Source organism: Sus scrofa, chromosome 1, assembly GCF_000003025.6.
Source record: "Sus scrofa isolate TJ Tabasco breed Duroc chromosome 1, Sscrofa11.1, whole genome shotgun sequence".
Taxonomy (NCBI): domain Eukaryota; kingdom Metazoa; phylum Chordata; class Mammalia; order Artiodactyla; family Suidae; genus Sus; species Sus scrofa.
The window spans coordinates 98,408,633-98,432,957 of NC_010443.5; the positions used below are offsets into that span (position 1 = coordinate 98,408,633).

Here is a 24,325-nt window from a genome sequence, read left to right on the forward strand (position 1 = left end):
CAAATCCCTTTACCTGGAATCCCCCCCCCCAATGGTTTTTAATACCTTCTGTCTTGTATCACAGTTTTTAGTGAACATGTCTTATCCTAGCCACTAGAACACTGTCTGGCACACCGTGGGACAGTGATATTTTTAAGGGGGATGAATGAATGAATGGATACCTCTAATTTTCCTTCTATGCTCTAGGCCCCTTGCAGGCAGGAGCTGTAGCTGTGTCTCTAGCCCAGTGCTGGGGCCAAGATGGGCCTCAGATGACCAGTGATGGATAGTGATGGGGGGCAATATTCTGGTTACCCTCCCTGCTGTGGACACATGATTTGGGAGTTAGCAAAAGGAAATAGTTTAGCCTCAGAGAGTTGAATGGAGGAGGTGATGACTGGAAAAGGTGTCATTTCCCCCTTTATCTCATTCCCTCTACCTAAGTATCAGGGTCAGCGAGGCAAGGCTGTGCCCGCCCCCCAATCTGGGGACATCAAAGAAGAAGTGCTATGGCCAAAGGTCAGGTGGTCCTTCTGCCGGCAAGTGATTCTTTAGCATTCAGGCTCAGCCACGGGTCACCCATCTTCCTCCTCATTGAAAACATGGGGTTTACCAGTTGCCCAGGACCAGCTCTCAGCCAGCTGGCACCTTGGCAGAGCAGGACTGTACCGGGGCCCCTCCCAGCTTCGCACAGCTGACATGATCTCTTGCGCCTCCGCAGAAGGACTTCACGGTGCGGGAGGAGCTGCAACAGCAGGACGTGGAGCGCTGGCTGGGCTTCATCACCTTCCTGTGTGAGGTCTTCGGCACCATGCGCAGCAGCACTGGCGAGCCCTTCCGCGTGCTGGTCTGCCCCATCTACACCTGCCTCAGGGAGGTAAGCCGCCGCCCGGTCCCAGGGCACAGGCGCTGCACGCACAGCCACACGCATCTCCTGTCTCCCATATGCCAGGAAAGCGTCAAGGCTTGTGCCACTTAAAATGATTGGTCTTTCGGTAGAGAGACTCGTAACTTCCCCGTGCTTGTTTACTCTAGCCAGGTTTTTATTTATGTACTGAGTTTATGTAGAAAGAAATAGTCGGGAGTTCCCGTCCTGGCTCAGCAGAAACGAATCTGACTAGTATCCATGAGGATGCAGGTTCCATCCCTGACCTTGCTCAGTGGGTTCAGGATCCTGCCTTGCGGTGCGCTGTGCTGTAGGGCGCAGATGCAGTTCATATCTGGCATTGCTGTGGCTGTGGTGTAGGCCAGCGGCTGCAGCTCGGATTCGACCTCTAGCCTGGGAACCGCCATATGTGGCAGGTGCGGCTCTAAAAAGACAAAAAAAAAAAAAAAAAGTGGGGGGAGGGAGGAATGGAGGAAGGAAGGAAAGGAGGGAGGGAAAAGAAAACTAAAAAATAAATAGTCCCCTGAAAGGAAAATATTACTATAAATGACTGTGGTCATTCATAATCTAGAACACTGCCTGCAGAAAGGAGGGGGGAAAAATTACTTGAAGGAACAGATCTTTGGACTGTAGTGGTTTACCATTGAATTATTTATTTTTTTAAAAAATGGTTCTTTCTAAATTTCCTCTGAAAAAGAAATAAATAAGGATAATCAGAAAACTTTTAAGGAGCAAGAAGTCAAGGGGAGTGCTTGCCCTGCCCATAATAACCCTATGAGAGGGGGTAGACTTGAAGGGGCAAACGTGGAAGCTGTTGGGTCCAAGTGAGAGGCTGGTGGCTCAAAACAGTCATGAAAGAGGAGGGGGAAGGCCATGTGCCTTCCAGTTGTATCTTTGTGTTAGAACCAGCAGGACTTCTGACCAGAGATACAGAGAAGGGAGGGAGCGTTCGGGATCCTCCTTTACCAGCCTGCTGGCACCGTTTCCTGGGATGAGGAAGCTGGAAGCAGATAGAGTGGGAATGGCAACCAGGAGTTTGGGTGGCCTGTTTTCCATCCCCAGGGAGCTGTCCCTCTGCTGCTCCAATGGAATTGTCTGATGTGTCTGATGATCCAGAAGAGGTTGGCCCTAGCGACACAGGCTTGAGCGTTGGGTCAGCGTGTACCTGGTGTTGGGGACCAGATAGGGTGCGCTGGGGGAGTGGAGGAGAGAAGGCTGGAAAGAAGCCAGGAGGGCGCCAATGGTCACAGCGCTCCTCCCTCAGGGGCGGGGCCAGACCACCCCTCCCAGGTGCTGTCCCCTCCCACTTTCAGCAGCTGGTCCCAAGATGTCAGGAGGAGCGACCTCAGGGGAATCAAGGGGACCGGGACGGAGAAGTGGCCGGGGTTTGGCAACAAGGAGGTCAGGGACCCCATGGTGTCAGTGGAGTGAGCGCAAAAGCTACCTCGGCAGCGCTGGGGAGTCAGTGAAGGTGAGGAACCCCATGCAGACAAGCTTTTGGAGAAGTGTTTCCGTGAAAGACCCCAGGGAGAGGGAATTGTCAGCTAAAGGGGAGGTATGCCATCAAGAGCCATTTTTTGTGCTTCTGAAAGGAAGAAAAGAGAGCAATTCAAGAGAAGGGAGGGGGTGTTTGTAAATGTTTTTGAAGCATTTATCAGAAAATAGCTCGTTGTCTCCAGACCGCGTGGGTGCACATAAAAGCAGAGCACACAGACCTCTGCTGGGTGTTTCGTGACCCCCTAAGCCTCTGCTACGCCACATCGCCAAAGTTTCTTGACAACTGTACTTGATTTCAGACTTGTTTCTCAGCTGCAGACAATGGCCTCTTCCAAATTGATTTCACTCAAACTGGCCTCAGTGCAACTGCTGCACAGAGAGGCCATGGCTATGCTTTTTGCATCCCTTTGGGATGCTTTGAAGGCAGCCCTCTTGGAGGCAGGGGGCTGGCCCGGATGGCCTTCGGGGGTCCTCCCATCCTTGGGTGAGTTGCCCTGCGCCCCCGACAGCCCACCTCCAGGCAGGGAGCAGCACTGTTCTAGGGCAGTGACCTGGATCACCCCAACATGTTTCCTCTGTGTGATCTGGGCACCTCTTGGTGTTGTTGTCACCTGCTCCCCCAAGCAGGAAGCAGGGCCCCAGCTGAGCACTGGCCCTGGCTGTCAGGACACTTCTGACGCCACCTGAGGTAGTGCGAACCTTCTGGTGTGAAATCCGGAAGGTGCCAAGAGGTCTGCACAGGCCAGAAATAAGGAGCCTCCTCTGACTTGTTCGCTGCAGTAAACTCTTGGGACAGGGTCACACAGACACCCCCCCCCCACACCAGGCTGACAGTAAACCAGAAGAGTAACTAAATCATCAGTGGCTTTCATCATTTCGCAAAAGAGGAAACCACCATCCCGTGGGCCAAGCTATCTGCTTGAGGCCGCCTGGGGAGACCCCTGAATTCTTAGAGTCCATCTCTGCCTCCTGTACCTTATTACCTCATACACTCATAAGCAGGCCTGACCCCTGTCCCCAAAGCAGGTTGAGCCAGCTCTAGGAAGTTTCTACAAGCCATAGTCACTGCTGCTGCCTTTCTCCATGAGGGGCAAGTTTAGGCTCTTCCCCAGGGGGCCACGCAGATGGCTGACCCCAAATGTCCAGGGCCCGCCTTGCCCTGGGGTCCTCCCAACTCTCTGAACCACCCCCAGGCTGGCATCTCCAGCTGCCCACTAGGCACATCCCAAGTCAAGCCTGGAGCCCTCCCCCAGGATGTGCCTGTGGTGCCCCAAACCTTCCTGTTCAGTCCCCATCCTAATGTGGCCCAGCCTCAGCCCCAGGACACCCCAGTTGCTCCCCTGCAGCCAGGCGGGGACATCCCAGTTGCCTTTTCTCACCATCATAAGACGTCCACTCCATCCTCTGCTTTGGTACCACCCCCCATGGCATCCCCTGCTCCTCCTCCCTTGATGCCCCAGAGTCAAACAGAGACCCACCATCCATCTTGGTACCATCTTTGGAACAAGTCCAGGGGAAGATATAAAATCCTCAGTCTTGGGGACTTCTTGCTCATGGAGGTCACTTTCACTGCACCCAGGGCTCACTCAGACTGAGCATGTGCTTAGACCCTGAGCCCCTTCAGGCTGGAGGACACCCAGCTCTGAGATCCACCCTGCCCCAGAATGACTTCCCCGGGCATTTCCTTCCACACTCTGACCTAGTTGAATTAATGTTCTCTCGGTCACTCAGGCTTGAAATCTTGGACCCCATCCTTGGAGTCTCTGTCTTCCTGGCCCTGAAACACCTCCTCCCAGGCCCAGCTCAGGTCACCTCCTCTGGAGGTGCCCCTGTCCCCACCCCCAGCCAAGTACACCTCCGAGGGAGGCAGTGCATCCCATCCTTTTGACATCACCCTGTGGTATTTTTTAGTAATGACAATAGCATGCTGGAAGGCATTATCCAAAGCACTTCATGCCTTCATTTGTCTATTAACTCAAGTGACACCCTAAAGATTTTTCTCCCCATTTTCCAGAGAACAGAGAGGTCAGGCAGCTTGCTCACAGCCACACAGCTAGCGGGCAGCAGAGTTGATATCAGAATCCAAGTCTCCGTTCCTAACCACCTCACAAACAGAACGTGAGCTGCTCTTATTCTATTCTCATGCACACCCAGTGCCTGCTCAATGGTGGAAGCCAAGTAGATCTTTGTGGAATTGATTCTGTTTTTGCCATAAATAGCATGTGCCAAACAGAGATCCTTCTTTGAGGGATGGAGAGGAATAATTTATTCTTCAACGAGCTCTTTAATTAAGAGCAAATAGTTTCTGCCAAGGTGATTCTCCAAATGATCGAAGAGTACTTTTGGTGACCAGACGCTGCATGAACCTCCTTGCCCTCCTGTTTATACCTCATATTTGTCTCATGCACTCTTTTTAATTTTTGGTTATTGTTTTAAAATGTTTCATGTGGTAACAACACTTAACATGAGATCTACTCGCTTTGATTTTTAAGTGTATCTGTAGGCACAATGGTGAGAGCTCGTGTAAATGGAAACATGTAGGATTGTCCTTCCATGACTTCCTGTCACACTGGGCATAATGTCTTCCAGATTCATCCATGTTGTCTCATATTGCAGAATTTCCTTCTTTTTTAAGGCTGAATAGTATTCCATTGTGTGTAAAGAGCACATTTAAAATCTCTTCTTCTGTCAATGGACGTTTAGGTTGTTTCCATATCTTGGCTGCTGTGAATAGTGTTGCAGTGAACATGGGGGTGCTAGTATCTTTTCAAGATTTTAATTTCCATACTTTTAGAGAAATACCCAAGAGTGGGATTGCTGAATAATATAGAAATTCTCTTTAGTTTTTAAGAACCTGCCTACTGTTTTCCATAGAAGCTGTGCCATTTTGCATTCCCATCAGCAATGTACAAGGTTCTAGTTTGTCTACATCCTCACCAATGCTTTTTACATTTTGTAGTTTAAAATATATATATGCCTTCCTAGCAGGTGTGAGGTGGTTTTATTTGCGTTTCCCTAATGATTAGTGACCATGAGCATCTTTTTGTATACCTGTGGCCACTTGTATGTCTTCTTTGGAAAAAAATGTCTGTTCACATCCTTAGCTCTTTTTAAAAAATCTGATTATTAGTTTCTTTTGCTTATGGGTTGTAAGAGTTCCTTATATTTTTTGAAAATTAACCCTTTATCAGATATGTGGTTTGCAAATATTTTCTCCCATTCTGTAGAGTGCTTTTTCACCCTGTTGTTTACCTTACTACACAGAAGCTTTTTAGTTTGATGTCCCACTTGTCTGTTTTTGTTTTTGTGCTTTTGGTGTCATATCCATGAAATCACTGCCAAGACCAATGTCATGACTTTCCCCATATGTTTTCTTCAAGAAGTTATAGTTTCAGGGAGCTCCCGTCATGCGGCAGTGGTAACGAATCCAACTAGGAACCATGAGGTTGCGGGCTCGATCCCTGGCCTTGCTCAGTGGGTTAAGGATCCAGCATTGCCATGAGCTGTGGTGTAGGTCACAGATGTGGCTCGGATCTGGCGTTGCTGTGGCTCTGGCGTAGGCTGGCAGCTACAGCTCCAATTAGACCCCTAGCCTGGGAACCTCCATATGCCACAGGTGCGGCCCTAAAAAAACAAAAAACCAAAAAAAAAAAAAAAAGAAGTTATAGTTTCAGGTGTTATGTTTAAGTCTTTAATCCATTTTGAGTTTATTTTTGTGTATGTGGTAAGAAAAGAGTCCAGTTTCATTCTTTTGCATGTGGATATCCAGTTTTCCCAACACTGTTTATTGGACAGACTATGCTTTTCCCATTGTGTTTTCCTGAACTTTTGTTTCTACCCACTCTCTCTCAGTTGATCATACATTCAAGGATTTATTTCTGGGCTCTCAATTCTGTACCGTTAGTCTATAAGTTTGTTTTAGGTACTGTTGCTTTGTAATATATTTTGAATTCAGGATGTATACCTCCTGATTTGTTCTTTTTCAAATTGTTTCAAGATTGCTTTGGCTATATGGAGTCTTTTGTGGTTCCACATGAATTTTGGGATTGTTTTCTCAATTTCTGTGAAAAATGACCCTGGAATTTTGATTAGAGATTGCATTTTGGAGGTCACTTTGAGTACTATTGACATTTTAAATATATTGTCTTCCAATCCAAGATCAGGAGCAAGACAAAGCATGCCCACTCTCATTACTCCTATTCAACATAGTACTGAAAGTCCCAGCCAGAGCAATTAGGCCAGAAAAAGAAATAAAAGGTATCCAAATTGGAAAGGAAGAAGTGAAATTGTCTCTGTTTGTAGATGACATGATCTTGTACATAAAAAACTTAAAGACTCCACACACAAAAACCTGTTAGGATTAATATGTGAATTCAGTAAATTTGCAGGATACAAAATCAGTGTACAAAAATCAATTGCATTTCTATACACTAAGAACAAACTATCCAAAAAGACAATTAGGGAAACAAACGCATTTGCAATAGCATCAGAAAGAATGAAACAGGAATAAACTTCACTAAGCAAGTGAAAAACTGGAACACTGAAAAACGACAAAATATTGATGAAAGAAATTAAAGACAACACAAATACTGAGACGTCCTTCAAGCTATTTTTAATAGCATTCCCAGGACTCCTTCGTCCTGCCAACATCCTCAGCCAAAGTGTAACTGCAAGGGTTCCACATGCAGGAGGGGTGTAATCAGTGTCTGCGGCCTGAGCTAAGGGTGTTGTCATTTCCCGTCTTACCTGGAGCCAATCTGCTCCAGGTGCTGGGTCTGGCTCACCCGGCACCATCCCTCATCCCCCTTTCTCTGACCCTGCAACACTCTCTGCCACCTCTGTGACCCAGTGGTGATTTTGCTAGACTCTTCCAATTTATGTTTGAATGCTTCTCTCTGGGCCCCTCACTTTAAGAGCTTTGGTGAAAATTCCTTCCTCTGCAGGGGATACTGAGATGGCTTTTAGCATCTTACGAGGGTTTCCTTTTAGCCAACTTTCCTGTGCACTGTGGGTGTTGCTATCCACCCCATCTCATGCTTCCTCTCTCCCCCCAACATCCCACCTTCCTCTCTCCATTCCAGTCCCTCCAGCCCATTTCTACCGGAGATTCCCATCCTCCTGCAGCTATAGCCAGAGGTCAGGAGTGGAGGAGGTGGGTGTGTGGGGGGGTGTCCCCCCCACCTCCGTCAGGAGTCTCTCCTCCTCTCCACCCTTCTCTGCCCTCCTCTCCTCCACCACCAGCCTCTCCCTCTGGTTGGCTCCCTTGCTCTCCTTCCCCCAGGCCCCAGAAACCGCATCTGCCTCTCCTGCCCTTCCTCTGAGAGGTGTCTCTGAGGAGCACACACACACACACACACACACACACACCCCGCCAGGGATGCAACCAGCTGGGCTCCTAGAAAGGGCTGTCAGGCACGGGCTGGGGAGGAGAACACAGAGGGCAGCAAGTCAGGCTTCTCAGGAAATGAAATTGCTCCATGCAACAATGAGGGAGCCACTTTTTTAACTTTTTGCGTGAGCGTGCATTCAATTGTTCACATTGTTTTGGCTCCAGGGGGAAATCTGACCTCGGAAAGGGCTGAGATGAAGTGGGTGTGGGTGGAGATCCTCTGCTATTTCACAGGGGCTGAGAGAGTCAAGCAGAACATTCTTCAGAGGTACCTTTCCAGTGGGACCATTCCTCCCTTCCCAAAAGCAGGAGAATGGGCTGCATCGCAGCTGCCCAGCAGGGGCCATGGCAGGGCCTGCTGTTGCTGGTAGAGACTTAGGTTGGCTGTGCCCAGGGTAGTGATGGACCCTAACGGGAATCAGAGACTTGAAATTATCCTCTGCAGCCCAGGACCCTCGGTTATATCGGCCAGGGTGGAGGAGGCAGGAGGGGAGTGCCTGCTCCCTCTGCACTTTGGGACGCTTTTACAAAATTCCAAATTCTGAGACCCCTTCTTCAACTAATTCACTCAAACTTTCTGGGCGATTTGAGGAGGCAGGGGAGTTGGGAGAGATTTTAAGTTTCCATGTGACTCCAACATGCAGCCAAGGTTAAGAAACACGAGTTTTTTAAGGCACATTAAGGCACAAATGTGCTGCATCCAAGGCACATTTTTGGGGGCCGCGGATGGGCAGAGAGCACATGCGAAGGATGCCGAGGGAAGAGCCAGAGAGACCAGAGTTCAAAGCCCAGCTCTAACCCCAGCTATGGGGCTTTAACCTAATTCTTCATCTTTCCAAACCTCAGTGCTCTGTCTTTGCATGGAAATAATGGGAATAGCTCATTCTGCTGGTTTGTTTTAAGGCTTAAAAGAACATCTTAAAAGAGACATTCATACAAAGTGGCACGAGGCAGCCCCTCAGTGAACTGATGTTTACCAATTGCTGTTGAAAGCAAACCATATTCCAGGCATTGCTCAAGAGAAGTATCGCATCACAGGATCCCCAGAAAGCAGGATCCACTCTCCTAACTGGGCACCAAGGCCCCCTACAATCACAGCCCCTTCCTGGGGGAACCTCTTATGGGTCCTCTGTTGCTCCAGCCACACTTTCCCTGTTGTATTTCCACCACATCCCTCCTGCTTTGAGCACAATCTTCCTCCTTCTCCTGACTGACTCTAGCCCACCTTCAAGTTCAGGTTCACTTCCCATGGCATATACCCCTCCCCCATCCCACTGCCTTGATTTACTCTTCCTGCAACATCCTATACAACTTGTGTCCACACAGGGCTGCCAGCACCTGCTCTCTGGATATGTCCTTTACCAGTGGTTGTTTTAATGCCATGTGACTTCTTCTTGGTTGCTTTTAAATCATTTAAACCATTTGGTACCTAAGGATAGAATGAGTCTCATCCATCACGTGACCCTGACTACATTTTGTTCAGGACTCTATGTCCATTCAGTAAGTAGTGATTTGGTTTGAGACAATGGCTACTTCTTTATGGAACGGCAGAGCTTCCTACTTGTACTAAAAGGAGGGAGTATAAGGTGTGATCCTCCCCCAAAAGGCTTACAATCCACTTGGCTACCCCATCCACAGAAATTAAGCAACCACAAACATTTATGATGGGTTGTTCAAATATAGAGGGAGGGAGAGTTTAGGAGTATGGGCAGCTGCTGGGGGCAAAGGGAAAGGGGCACTAGAGCTTTAGGGGAAGTGGGGAAGTAGAAAGTTCTCTAGGAAGAAAAGTTTGAATGAAGTCCTGGGAGCCAGAATGAGCACAGCCTCTGTCTGTGTTGGCGCGGTAAAGAGAAATCCCGACCGGTGAGTCATGGGCCAGTGTTGGCTCCCAGCAGAGGCATTCTGGTGGACACAAGGTGATACTGAGAACCTTTGAGAGTGTTTTAAGCTGGAGAGCAACACCGCAGAAAGCATAAAGGAGAGTTTGTTTATTCACTCAACAAACACTGAGAACAATGCTACTTCTTTACTGAACTGAAAAGTCTCCCAGACACTTTTCCTGCTAGAAATGTGCTGACATATAAAGTCAAATAAATCTGAGGCACTCCCTAGCCAGAGAGACCCACGGGTAACTCAGTGGATGGTGGAAAGTGCAGTGCTCAAAATAAGGTGAGAGTGGGAAGCGGGAATGTGGGCGCCCAGAAGGCAAATGAGATGAGCTCTTCCTGGCAAGGGCATCTTAGCAGAGAACAATCTGACTAGAACCGTCAATCAAGCAGGCTAAGGAGCAGGAAGGGGAGGGCTGGGAACACAGCTTGAAAATTAAGGAGAACCTCTCTCCATGAACAGTATATTCCAGCACTAATCTTAGGCACAGACCCCTCCTGGAATGTTCCTCTGAGAATGTAGCCTTCCCAGGGCAGGTACACAGCCCCTGGGCACTGGTTTAGCGGCAAAGTTCCTCCAGGTCCAACAGCTGCTGCTATGAATATCCAGCTTAAACAACCATTCCTGTAACCTCCGCAGAAATAACTCCCCACAGTTTTGTCCCCTCCAGAGCTGTCGTCCCTCTCTTCCACTTGAGAGCCAGGTCACACTGTGGTGTGATGCTGCTGACCTACTGAGAAAGCCCCCTCCCCAAACACACACACACACACACACACACACACACACACAGATGTGCCTGCCTCTGAGGCTGTCCAGATCCTTGACTTCCTCAAGATAAAACTTGGGTCTCCCCCCATCCACCACTCCCCAACCCTCGCCTAGCCCCCCCCCCCACTTAAATGTCCTACTTCCTTAGCCAGACTCTGCAAACTGAAATGTGAAATTTGAAGCCAGTGTTCCCCTTAGCAACCATGGTAACACAGGATCTGATAGAGAGCCTGGAGTTATAAAAATACCAGCTTCCACCAGACACTGGTTTCCAAAGGGAAACCAGTCTCCACGCCAGAACCGTTTTTAAACAGTCTTAAAACTCGAGAGTTTTCCAAACCCATCTCAACATGGCTTCAGGAGAACATCTCTTCACTTCCGTTTTGGAAGGTGGTGCGGTTGCAAGTGTTGGATATTTTCTCTAAAATTTAGAGATGCAAAGAGGAAGTGGCTTTCTGAGAATTCGGTAGCAGTGTCAACGATATATAGGTGGGAGCGGTTTTTCTTAAGCGTCAGATATCCGGCATTTTGAAACAGTCAGATTGAATTGTCACCAGGGCTTGCATGTTCCCTCCCAGCGAGCCCTCAATGCCATCAATCCTCCTGATTATAGCGGGGGAATAATTTGATCTATCCACCTTTCATTGAGAACAGTTTTCATTAACATAACTATTTTCTAGCAGGAATTATACGTTTAAGGCTTCCAATGGAGAGGTAAGAGGCAGAGTTGTCTAAACTCTGCTCAGCGCCAAAAAGGAAAGTCCTGCATCCCTCCCCCACGGAGGCCCTGCCGCACAGCCTATTGCCTTGTTCCAGCGCTGCCTGCAGGGGGCGCCTGGCCTTACAGGTTGGGGGTAAGGGGCTCTTCCTGGAGGCAGGGGGCCTCCCGCGTCCCAACCTCCAGACCCGCCTCCGCAGCCCTGGGCGGACTGGCTCTCCCCACCTTCCTCCGCGCTCTCCTCCTGCTTCCTCTTATCTCCTGGGGCCATGCCTTGTAATTTTGAAAAATATTCTCAGTAATTAATGTCTGAACTTCAAGAGGCCCCTGCTTTCTGCAGCGTCGCGAGGAAGGCGGGAGGGGGCCGGGAGGGGCGGGGGTGCGGATTTTTCCTAAGCTGACGAATGGAGGGTGGAGGATAAATTGTTTCTTGCTGGAGTCGTGTGTACAGGGTACACACATATATACACACAGGCATGTGTCTGTCTCTAGATTTTTTTTTTTTTTTTAATTCTTTTGGGTTTAAAAACAAAAAGGATGCCCGGCCCTCGAGCCCCTTCCCCTGCCTCCCAGGGGTGTTTTCCCAGGTCATCCCAGTGAAGTGAGGGTCTGCTCACCTTGGGGGCACGAGGTGAGATAGGCTGGAACATTTTCAGAGTGTGAGGGTCCTGGTGGGGGGATTGGCTGAGAGGGAGAGGGAGTGACCTATATAGTTAGAGGATAAGAAACTAAGCTGTGGTGTGAAGCACGGCCATCAGGAACTTCCGAAAACCCAGAAGTCAAAAAAAAAATTTTTTTTTTTGCCTGAGTTCCCGTGTGGCTCAGCAGGTTAGGAACCTGACTAGTATCCATGAGGATGCAGGTTGATCCCTGGCCTCTCTGAGTGGGTTAAGGATCCCGCTTTGCTGTGAGATGTGGTGTGGGTCACAGACGAGGCTTGGATCTGGGGCAGCTGCAGCTTGATTTGATCCCTTGCCCAGGAACTTCCATGTGCCTCAGGTTTGGCTCTAAAAAGAAAAAAAAATTGTCTGTTTCCCATCATAGGGTGCTTATAAGCAGCCCCTCTGAGACCTGGCCTGACTGGGACCCCTCCGTGTCCCCCCAACCCCCACGCCAGCCCTGCCAGGCCTTCCTGCCCCAGCTCAGGTCCTGTTTAGCCAGCAACTTGGGTGCCAAGGGTTGTGCTGGTTGCTGGGGCCTGGGCGTGAGCACACCCTGGGTGGTTCCTGCCTGCAGAGCTGCTGTCCACTAAGGAGGCGACAGGAAAAACAAAGCACCCTGTGCTGGGAGCTGCTGTATAAGTCACACACAACCCTCTCCAGGACCCACACCGATCCTGCTTTAACCTGCTGCAGCTCTTGGAGTCCAACCATTTACATTCAGCCTTTGATGATACCCTACTCACTGCTGTCCCTTCTCCAGGGGTAAATGTTTAGGCAGCACTTGCTGGTCTGGACACCAACAAGTTAGGAGATGACTTTTCCTCCTCTTTTCTGTCTACCTCAGGTCCTAGCTGGAGCCTGATTCCTTATGATGGCGCCATTACCATTGCCGCCAGCAATGATCAGTAGGTAACCAGTGGCCTGGGCCAGGATCAGCCTTTCTGGTAGCCCGAAGAGAAGGGTGTGCAGGAAGAGGTGGACTTAAGAGCCAGACAGAGCCAGGCAGCTTACCCACTCTGGCCCTCCGTTCCTTGTCCGGATGAGGATTAAACGCAATTTAGTAGATTTGCTAATTGCAGGTTGACTTCCTCCCTTCCCTGTAGCCGGCCCTGCAAAACAAAGACACGAAAAACAAAAGGCATGGAAAAAGGGGATCAGGCAGCAGCATCTTAGTGAGAAAAAAATGTGAAGGAACACAATATATAAGCTTTGGGGCCTTTGTCCTTGCTGTTCCTTCTGGGAGAATGCTCTTCCAGGTAGCCTTCCAGGCCTCTGCTGGGTGTCAGTTCCTCAGAGGGACCATACCCCTACCAGCCTACTTTCTTTTTCTTTGTAGGCCTGACCAATATCTGATACCACCCTTAATGTTTTCTTTGTTGATCTACTTGGTTTTTGTCTCCCCAACTAGCATGGAAACTCTCTAAAGGCAAGGGCTGTGTCTATTCTGTTCATAGCTATATCTCCAGGGCCTAGAACAGTGCCTTTCATATAGCAGGTGCTCATAAATCCTGCTCAATAAATTAATGCAATAGAATGTCTAAACAGAGTAAAGTGGGAGACAACTGTTACCCTCCTAGAGTTAATCTAGAAAGATTTCTCAGAGGAATTAAATCCAGAATCCTTGAAGAGGTAAGGTGAGCAAGCAGGGCCGGCTGGCTGGTTGTGGTCCCTAGAGATGAACTCAGAATGGGAGAATGAAGAAAAAAACTCCCCCCAGAATCCAACTCAAAGGAATGTGCTCAGATCGTGAGTGAACCAGTGCAAAAACAGCTATCAGCCAGTGAAGCTGCCTGTATTCTGTATTCTGTCCCCAGTTCAATGTCTTCTCTTGACCTCAGTCTGCCAGCCTTCATCCGAGATTTAATTAGCCTGTCCAAAGTCAGAATCCTGTGAGCCACCATCATGAGGAGAATCAGGGTGGGCTTCTGGCCTTTCTGGCTTCACAGACGGAGAGCCTTGAGGATGGGGTGTGGAGGGGCCACTGAATGAGCACCTGCTGGGTACCACACTAGCTTCAACTGAGTCAGGAAGTAGCAGAGCCTTCCTCTCCTGCCTCTTTCCTGAAGAGGGGGGAGTAAGGAGAATGCACAGGGCACAAAGGGTGCTGTGAGGGTCTGAAGATGGTGAGAGCTCAGCACAGGAGATAGGAGAATGGACACCTACAGTCACAGACATTGAGGACAACAAACGTCTTAGCCCTTGACTCTCCCAGCACAATCCCAGCTCTGAAGTGACACATCCAGTATGATATGAGCTGCAGTATCATTGTACATTTTCTAGCAGCTGCATTTTTTAAAAGGGATAGGTGAAAATTAATTTTAATATCTTTCATTATCCAATTTACCCAAAGAAATATTAGTTCAACATATAATCAATATTAAAAAAGCATCAGTGAGGTTATTTTTGGTTTTTTGGTATTTGGGGTTTTTTGTTTGTTTTTGCTTTTTTTTTTTATGGCTGCACCTGCGGGATATGGAGTTCCCAGGCTAGGGGTCGAATCAGAGCTGCAGCTGCCAGCCTACACTGGAATCCAGACCTCACCTGCAACCTGCACCACAGCTCACGACAATGCTGGATCCTTAACCCACTGAGGGGGACCAGGGATCGAACCCACATCCTCATGGATACCAGGTGGATTCATTTCTGCTAAGCCACAACTGGAACACCTGAGATTTTTTATAATTATATATACATATTATATATAATATAATTTATATATGTAATTTTTTCTTTTCCTAAGTCTGAAATCCAAAGTGTCTTTTATACTTATAGCCCTTGTCATTTTGGACTCGGTGCATTTTAAGGGCTCAGGATGAAGTGTGGCTGATGGCCACGGCACAGGTCAGTATAGGTCTGGAGCTCAACTTCTGGATCCCTAAAATATCTGAATCCCCAGTTCTCAAGGGTATTTGTCTAGCTTCTCTGTCGGAGCACCCAGAAGCAAAGGGAAGCTGGGTGAGTTGAAACTTTAAACTCATGGCCCACACGCTAACACTGGGGTCTGCAGAAGGCAATCCTTTGGACCCCAGAATGATGATAGGAAGAGTGAAATGGGGAGGTGGAAAAGGTAAGAGAGAAGAACAACACACAACGGGGCAGGGGTGGGGAAGGGCAGTGGGGCAGTGGGTGGCCAGGATGGCAGACTGCGTGTGACAGGATCCACAGACGGAGGAGGGGGCAGGCCTGGGAGGGCCAGCAGCTGCCCGCTCGCTCCTCATCACAATGGCTAAACAGAAATCACGGCCCAGTCCGTGGAAGGCACAATTAGCTCATTCTTCCACTGCCCTTTCGATGACACTGTTGTTCTCAGGACTGCCATTTCTGTAATTAAGACCTTGTCCCTTACTCAGAGGTACTGAAACATAAAAGTATTTGCTGAATCTGGTTTCCCAAGGTTAAAAGCCAGACTTAGGAAATGCAAATACACATTCACTAACTAATTACCCTTTAATTAAGGCCAAAGCCCTGCTTAAAACAATTAGCTCCGGGAATTGAACAGTAGGTACAACTCCACTTTTGGCTAATTGTTCTCCCCTGATGGCCAGGATCTGGCCAGTCTGGGGGGAGAGGGAGGGGAGGGCGGACAGTAGGGAATGACTTGGCTGGCTGCTTTGGGTCTGGACCTCACGGTGCTCGGCTTGCTGTGGAAATGTTAGTCAGAGGAGAGCTTGAGGTGTGGGGAAGAGCGAAGAGGATGTGGTTTGGACCAGGGGAGTCCAGAGGCTGCCCCAGGCTTGGATGCAGGCCATGGGAAGTCTCAGAAGCTACTGCTGGCCACACTGGGATGGCTCGCCTGGCTGGAGCTGAGGGCGTGGGCCAAGGATTAGCTGACTGGAAAGCAATTAGCTGAGGTGGGGCTGGCTGGGAAAATACCTGGAACCCCGGGCCCGGGCTTGAGACTTGCTGGGGCCATGCCGAAAAGGCTTCATTGGCTCTGGAGAGTGGAGGTGCCCACTGGTGAGGGTAGCCGCCACCAGCCCACTGGCCCAAGCTTTTCTTTTTTTTTTTTTTTTTTTTGCCTCTCACCAATAAAGTGAATTCTAGAGCTTGGGGAGTCGGGGAGCATGCAGGCCTCCAGGAAAGAGGCCCTTGGCCTAATTGCATTTCTGCTCTCCAAATGTCTCCTCCGCCTTGGCTTGACTGCTCGCACCGCCCCCAACACCCCCCAGGACTTTCCTAAAACCTGCCTGGTGCTGTCAAGACAACCTCCCCCTTTTCTGGGTAGGAGAGATGCGGGCGTAGGGTGTTCACGCTTCCAGGGACTTTGACATTTTGAAAGAAGAGGTTGGAAGACAAAAATGTGTGCCCCCAAGAGGGGAAAAAAAAAATACTTAGGATTTTGAAGGGGTTGGGGAGATAACTGACCCCTCCAGTGAACCCTCTTTCCAGAAAATACCCACAGGCATTAAAGCTTGTGGAGAATCCCTGGGGGCTTGTCCTGGGGGTGGGGGAGGGGGGAAGGAGGGAGGAGCTTTCAGGTGAGAGTTCCTGGTCCAGAAATGGAAGTGGGATTTTCATCCAGGCAAATGGTCCAAGGGGCCTTCCAAACCACCCTCAAACAACAGTGTAAAGGATCCCAGGCTGACCCAGTGCAGATAAGGACTCCCATGGAGTCCCAATGCTCCTGACACCTCACTGTTTCTTCCCAGAAGAAATCTTAGCTTACCCGTGAGCTCTCCTTTCTTCTCCCCAGAGCAGAGGTCACAAGATTGCTCTAAAGGACCAGGGAGTAAATAGTTTAGCTTTGCAGGCCAAAAGGAAAAAAATTGAGTTTAACCACAGAGCTGCGCCTTGCGCTGCACTGAGCAGCAGGGCGAATCAGTGACAGCGTTTCTGTAGAAACCCCTCAGCTCTGCCTTCGTAGTGGGAAAGCAGCCGTATGTAAATGAATGAGAGGGACTGTGTTCCAACAAAACCTTATTTATGGACACTGAAATTTGAATTTTATATCTTCTTATGTGTCACAGAATATTATTCTTCTTTTGATTTTTTTTTCCCCAGCTTTTAAAAATGTAAAAACTATTCTCAGCTCACGAGCCTGTAAAAAGCAGACTGTGGACCAGATTCGGCAGGTGGGATGTAGTTTACCCACGACCCCTGATCTAGTCTCAGCTGGAAAATTGCCCTCCAGGTAATGTGGAGGCAGAGGAAAATTGGAGAATCACTGTCAGAAAGGAGAACCTTCCATTTCCCGGGCACTGCTGATGCTGTGGATGGGAGGACCGCACACGGAGTAGCACTGAGCTGGTCTGACCTCCACCCCCATTTTACAGATGAACAAAACTGAGGCCCAGAGGTGCCATAGCTCTGTCCCATGAACCCCAGGAGAGGCTTCTCTGACCCAGGATGCAGAGTTAGGTTGGTGTTCTATCTCTGGCTGCCTTCAGAGATCTCTCCTTCCAGCTCACAATGCCTGAGGCTCTGGCTGAGACACGGGAAATGTGTGTGTGTCCCCTGGAGTCCCAGAGCGCCAGGGCTCCAGTGAGTCACTTCCCGTGAGTGGCAATGGTGTGCTCAGAGCCATCCCCATGCTGTCAGTCGGCTCCCTCCTGACCACCCTGCCCCGTGCTTTAGAGAAACTCCCTGCCAGCCTCGAGGATCCACTGAACTGGATGAGGGGGAAGCTAAAAGCCCCCTCTGGAAGAAGGGAAATGAAAAGAACTTAGACGTGGACATCAGATTTATATGATTTCAAATCCCATGCTGCTTGTGCTAGCTGGGACCTGAGGCAAGTTACTTCATCTCTTGGAGCCTCAATTTTTCCATCAGTAAAGTGGGGAAACAGCCTCTACCTCTGAGCAGTTGCTGTAAGGATAGGTGATCACATCTGTCGAGTGTGTGGCACACAGTACAAAACCACTTTCATGGTGTCTTTACTGGCCACCCTGGCATTGTGCCTTAACCACAGAGCTACCCAGCCACAGAAGTTAACGCAGGAGATCATGGCTGTTTTGCTGTTCTAATGCACACAGTCACTGGCCCGCACTTGGGTTACATTTCCATTGGGGATTTAGGGACAGGGTTGTGTCCAGGGTTTGTAGCTGGGGCCCTGGGCCTCCAGGGTCTGGGAACCTATTAAAATTGTATGCTTAAGGGGCTGGCATTGCTGTGAGCTGTGGTGTAGGTTGCAGACGCGGCTCAGATCCTGCCTTGCTGTAGCGTAGGCTGGCAGCTACAGCTCCGATTTGACCCCTAACCTGGGAACCTTCATATGCCGCAGGTGTGGCCCTATAAAAAAAAAAAAAAAGAATTATCAAAATTGTATGCTGTCACCTATGAGCCCCGGAAGATGTGTATTTTTCTGGGAGAGGCACCAGAGTTTTCATCAGATCCTCAGAGGCCTCCATGTTTCCCCCCAAAAGTTATAGGACTCTTACTATAAACACAACACTGAAGAGAGCATCGGACTTTTGAGCCAGATTCCTAAGTTTGAAAATAAGCTCCCTAACCCTGACATATGACCTTGGGCACATCGGAAGTCATCTAATTCAGATCTCAGCCCTAAAAACTGTGACTAGCCTACCTGAATCACATGATAGCCTATGAGTCAGCAGCCAAGAATAGGTAGGGCTCTCAAAACAGCCACCAGGTGAGCAAGGGGCTCTGCAGGGGGCTGTCTTGCAGGGTCAGTTTGTTTGCTTCATATTTCAATCCTGGGGGTTTTAGAGTGGGCAAAACTAAGCTCTGAGGATAAGGAGGATTGGAGTGATCCTTGAGGAGGTTCAGTGAAAAGAAAGGGCACAGGAGTACTGTGGGGTGTGACCAGGGTTGTAGCTCTTGGCTAGGGCATTAGAAGCACATGTTTGCCCTTTGTGATGTGTGAAAATCCTCACTGCCTACTTAGGGTTTTTGCACCTTTTTTTTTTTAGGGCCGCACCCGTGGCATATGGAGGTTCCTAGGCTTGGGGTCGAATTGGAGCTACAGCTGCCGGCCTACACCACAGCCACAGCAACACAGCATCCGAGCTGCATCTGCAAACTACAGCACAGTTCACGGCAACGCTGGATCCTTAACCCACTGAACGAGGCCAGGAATCGAACCCGCATCGTCATGGATGCTAGTCAGGTTTGTTAACCACTGAGCCACGATGGGAACTCCCCATTTTTTTTTTTAAGTTCCCAGGCTAGGGGTCCAATCCAAGCTGCAGCTGCCGGCCTACACCACAGCCACAGCAATGCAGGATCCCAGCCACGTCTGCGACCTACACCACTGCTCCACTGCTCTCGGCAATACAGGATCCTTAACCCACTGAGTGAGGCCAGGGATCAGAGTCAGGTTCATAGATACTAGTCAAGTCCATTCCCACTGAGCCACAGTGGGAACACCAGGATTTGTGCACCTTTTTGCATGTGTGATGCTTCAACAAAAAGTTTTCTCAAGAAAAAAAAGGTTCAGCTGAGAAAACTCGAAATGCAGCCTAAAATCACCCCCTGGGGGATTTTTCTATATAATTTTGCAGTTAGGTTAGCACATAGCTTGAGAAAAGAGTAATTTATATATAAACACAAATAATAGAGTAAGATTTTAAAATAATCCAAAGGCCAGATTTAAGCCTCTTTCTTCTTCACGCAAACTGCTATCTGAGTCTGCTTATATAACTTTTGCTTTCTTTAATTATCTCACGGGGCCCACGGGCTGTCTCGGGCCTCCTCTCCGCCGTGGTGGACCTGCCTTGGTCTGGCCTATTTTGGGTGGCCTGTCTGCCAGGGCGGTGGCTCTGCTCAGCACCCGCCTGATTCCAGAGCGCTGTCGGTCCCATGGCCTCTCCCCTTTAGGTGTCCCTCCAATGGGTTTCTCTTCTCTCCCCCTCATCGCGTGCTCTCTCTCTAGTGGTTTCTACTTATCAACCCACTAACCCCATCTGAGGGGGGAAAGACCTTCTGTTGACACCACATTCCCCTCCAGAAGCCTCCTCCCTTCACTCTTCCCTTAGAGCCAGAATTTTCAAAAGAACTGTCTCCTACATGGTGTCTCTGGGTTGCTTCCATACCACCCAGCCAGCAGCGAGGGTCCCCGTTGAAATTGCCCCATCACCAAATCCAGAGGCCTCGTCAGGCCTCCGTGCCGCCGTTAGCGTGGGAAAGCGGCGTCAATGATTTGCAAACCAATGACTGTGTGTTTCAACAAAATTTTATTTATGGACTATGAAATTTGAATTTTATGTAATTTTTGGGGGGGAGATCTTTCTAGGGCCACACCAGAGGCATATGGACGTTCCCAAGGCTAGGGGTCGAATCAGAGCTACAGCTGCTGGCATTCGCCACAGCCACAGAAACGCCAGATCAGAGCCACAACTGTGACCTACATGGCAGCTCGCAGCAACGCCAAATCCTTAACCCAATGAGCAAGGCCAGGGATTGAACCCACATCCTCATGGATCCCAGTCAAGCTCGTTACCACTGAGCCATGGGGTGAAACTCCCAAATTTTATGTAATTTTTTTGTGTCACAAAGTATTGTTCTTCTTTTGACTTTTTTTTTTTTTAATCAATCATTTAAATATGCAAAGGCTGTTTTTAGCTTATCGGCTGGTACCAAAGCAGGCCAAGGGTGGAATCTGGTCAGTGGACTGGAGGTTGTCAGTCCCTGATCCAGATCCATGGTTCTCAACTGGGGCAGGTGCCCCCCAACACCCAAGGCCCTGCTACCAAGGGGCATATGGTAGTGTCCAGAGACGTTTTGGGTAGTCACAACTGGGAAAGTGCTACCTGCATCTTGCAGGAAGCCAGGGCCTCTGCTCAGCATCCTTAAGGCCCAGGAGGCCCCCCAACAGAAAACTGTCAGACCCAAATGTCAGTTGTGCTGTGGCTGAGAAATCCCGGTCTAAATGATCTGTTGTCAGGACTTTAAATACCACTTGCCCTGAGTGCTCTCAAATGTGTCTCCAGCCAAGACCACTCTTCTGACCTCCAGACCCAAATGACCAAAAGCTGTTCCTCCCTCCAAACTAGCCATGATCTTGGTGGATGAAACCACTGGCCGCGCATGTTGCTCAGGCCGGACACTTGGCACTTCCCCTCATTCCTCTCTTTTCCCCACCATCCCCCCACATCCAGTCTGTCTGCACATCCTGTAGGCTTCAAATCTCCCTCCAGATATGGGCTCATCTGCCCCCTCTTCCCTCTCAGAGCCACCTTCTCCCTCTTCTGTCCTGCCACCATCACCTTAGACTAGGGCTAAAAAAGCGAACCTCTTTGCTTCACTTGGCCTCATCCCAGAGGAAACCTATTGGGACCTGCCTATCAGAAGGCAGATGTGCCACCACCAGGGACTCTAAGAGGTGTTTCCAAGCCAATACCTCTCTCTCTCTCTTTCAGTGGGTGTGCTGTGCTGCCCAGGCCTTGGGTTGAGACGCCAGACTCAGCTCCACCTGGAGACTATATCACCTGGGTCCTTGCACAGGCAGGGACTCACACAGATGCTAGAAAAAAATACAAAGAAACAAGATTGACTTTTTTTTACGTTCCCCTGAGACTCGTCTCCTCGCTCGTCATACTTCATCTGTTTGTGCATGAGTGTACAGATATGCACACTTAGGCCAGCTCCACGTATACATATCAACCCAAGTTCAGTGAGGGAGCCTTTGCCAAGGGCCTGTGTTCACCTTTAAGACCTTAAAGATGGCCCCTTAACCAGAAGCATGGAGGAGCTGAAGGATTTACCCAAAGGACAGACAACCAACCATAGCTTGTGGTCGGCCATGAATGACACCCCAGGCAGAGGCCCCAAAGCTTATGTTGATCACAGACCAATTTCCAGGGTGGCAGCAGCCCTCAAACTGGACCCACACAAACTCTAGATGTAACAGCTCCAGGCCTAGGTATATCCACTTGACACCTTCCCCTGGCCCACCCATTAATTCCTCAAACTCCAAGTGTCCTAATGCAACCCATTTCCTGCTCTCCAAACCTGCTCCTCCTCCCAAGGAAGGTGCCACCATCTTCCTGGCTGTGGTGGCTGAAGACCCTAGGCCATCCCTAGCCAGCCCCCACCCTGTCAGTCCTCAAGGTTTGTGGACAGCAGGTCTTGCATAGTTCTTGGTTCTGGCCACTGCTTCTCTCCCCCTCTACTGTCTAGGCCTAAGTCACCTGTCACCTGAATTACCCCATCAGCATCCTAACCAAGGCGGGCTCCTCTTTCTGTGTACTCCAGAATCACAGGACTCTTAGGGGTCAGTGCCTGGAATGTTGTTCCCTCCCTCTGGCTTCAGATCTGACTCTTTCCCAGCTCTGCCTTCAAGGGTCAGTTTAAAGCTCTTTCCCCTAGAAAGCCTTTTCTGAGCTTCCTCCCCCTGCAGAGGTGAGAATGGTCCTTGCTGCCACTCACCTCCACATCACCCTTAGTTCTGTGCAAAACAAGCCCACTTAATAAGAGCTACCTCGGATGGAGCCTTGTTTACTGTGTGCCAGATGATGCTCTAAATATGTGTCAGAGATGATCTCATTTAATGCTACCCCCCACTTTCCAGATGAGGAAGCTGAGACACAGAGAGGTTACCTGTGTGACGTAATTATCGAGTGATCGAGTTGAGATTAGAAGCTAAGCAGTCTCACTTTACAGCCCTGGCTCCCATCACTGCTCTGCTTGTGTAAAGCCTGTATTCCTTCTTTCTAAACTAACAGATCTATGAGGAGAGGATTGATGTCTCCTCGTTGAATGAATGAATGAATGAATGAAAAATTGTTCCATCCCTTCAGACTCCTTGGAGGAGGGTACAGGACCGGCCATACTCCAGGCCTGTATGTCACTGGTGGGGCTGTCCCAGGGAACAGAGAGTCTCTTCTGAGTGGCTTCGCCCCTAGCCAGCACATGCTTTCCTTTGAATCCAATCCCCAGGTCTTCTGAGAGGGCCAGCTGGGCACAAGGTCTGCATGAGGAAAAACTAGTCTGGGTAGATTCTAGACCAGACACTCAGAACTGAGTAAAACCAAAGAGCTCGCCCCTTACAGGTTTAGAGCCTATAAAGTTTATAAAGGGGAGAGAGAGGATGAAGCATTCCCTGGGGGGGAAGCGGGCCCCAAGTGCCTGAGGACCAGGTAAGCACTTTATCCCCTACAGCCTGGTCAGTAGGACCCAGAAGGAAGGCATGGGTAATACAGAATGTTGAGGAATTCCTGTTGTGGCTCAGTGTTACGAACCCGACTAGTGTCTGTGAGGATGCAGGTTCCATCCCTGGCCTTGCTCAGTGGGTTAAGGATCCGGCATTGCCGTTAGCTGTAGTGTAGGTGGCAGATGAGGCTCAGATCTGATGTTGCTGTGGCTGTGGTGAAGGCTGGCAGCTGCAGGTCCGATTAGACCCCTAGCCTGGGAACCTCCATATGTGGTACATGTGGCCCTTAAAAAAGAAAGAGAGAGAGAGAGAGAAAGAAAGAGAGGGAAAGAAAGAGAGAGAGAGAAAGCAAGAAAGAGAGAGAAAGAAGAGAGAGAGAAAGAATGAAAGAAAGAGAAAGAAAAGGAAAGGAAAGAATATTGACTCACAGGCTCACTCACCCAAAGAGATCAGCTCAATTTAGAAAGAGTCACTCCATTATGAAAATGTATACTTTGGTAAGGGTAAGGATCTAAAACCAAACACACTTCCAGGTGCCACTTAAATAGTCTTATCTCCAATCTTAGACTTGGCAGCGAGTACTTCTGCTGTCCCCAGGCAGCCCAGGCCCTGTTCTCAGCCCAGGCCTGTCTGCCCCTCCATTTGGGTGGCTGCTGCTCCGAGTACAAATGCTAATTATGCCTTGAGCACAGCCCTATTTTTCTCTGCTTAATTGTCCCAGGCACAGCTGTCCCTGCCCAGTTGGTCCTTGGTTACTTCCGCGCACCCAAACACACCGCAGGACCAGCTAAGCTCCCTCACCCAAGGGGCAGCCTCCAGCCCAGCTTCTGTGATGTGGCTTCAGACCCTACCCACCACTCCCACCCCAGGAAGATGGGAACCGGGCTGCTGCAGGCTTTTATCCTTCGTGATCACGCTCAGAGCTGTCAGCAAAGGCTCCTTCAGCATCCATGCTTGGGGCAGCATAGCCCCTTGCTGGTTACTTGTACCCTTCCCCACTCACACTCCCTGAAAAGTCTAGAACTGGTAGGAGGGACCCTTGGTTAACTTGACATACCATGAAGAACCTTCTGAGAAGCTTCTTCCCTGGTGCAAGAAAAGATGAGTTGGAGGAGTTCCCGTTGTGGCTCAGTGGAAAAGAACCCGACTAGTATCCAGGGAGATGCAGGTTCGCTCCCTGGTCTCGCTCAGTGGGTTAAGGATCCAGCGTTGCTGTGGCTGTGGTGTAGGCTGGCAGCTGCAGCTCTGAATCGACCCCTAGCCCAGGAACTTCCATATGCCGCAGGTGTGGCCCTAAAGAGAAAATAGAAAAAGAAAAGGTGGGTTGGCACAGCCTTCAGATGACTGTGTGCCCATCAGGGAGCAGGGCTGGACCCCCGCCTAGAGTGGCCCCCGACTCTGTACACAGGGAGGCCTTTCCTCTGAAGCCAGTGGGTCACCGTCTGTGGCAATGCCCGCCTCCTGGTCTCTGAGACTGCAGAGAAATCAG

General features: G+C 49.6%; 1 protein-coding gene across 13 annotated transcripts in view; it reads left to right on the top strand.

Annotated features, from left to right (window-relative positions):
- Positions 1-24,325, top strand: part of CTIF (cap binding complex dependent translation initiation factor) — a 321,818-nt gene that overhangs the window by 275,320 nt on the left and 22,173 nt on the right. For 9 of the 13 annotated variants that reach the window (XM_013992850.2, XM_013992848.2, XM_013992847.2 and 6 more), the window contains one exon: positions 701-856. The exons of 3 other annotated variants lie outside the window; for them this stretch is intronic. In XM_013992850.2, coding sequence (XP_013848304.1) covers positions 701-856 — 156 coding nt within the window. Of the gene's footprint in view, positions 1-700; positions 857-21,103; positions 22,965-24,325 lie in introns of those variants that run through there. One more of the 13 variants, XM_021092879.1, reaches the window with a different exon arrangement.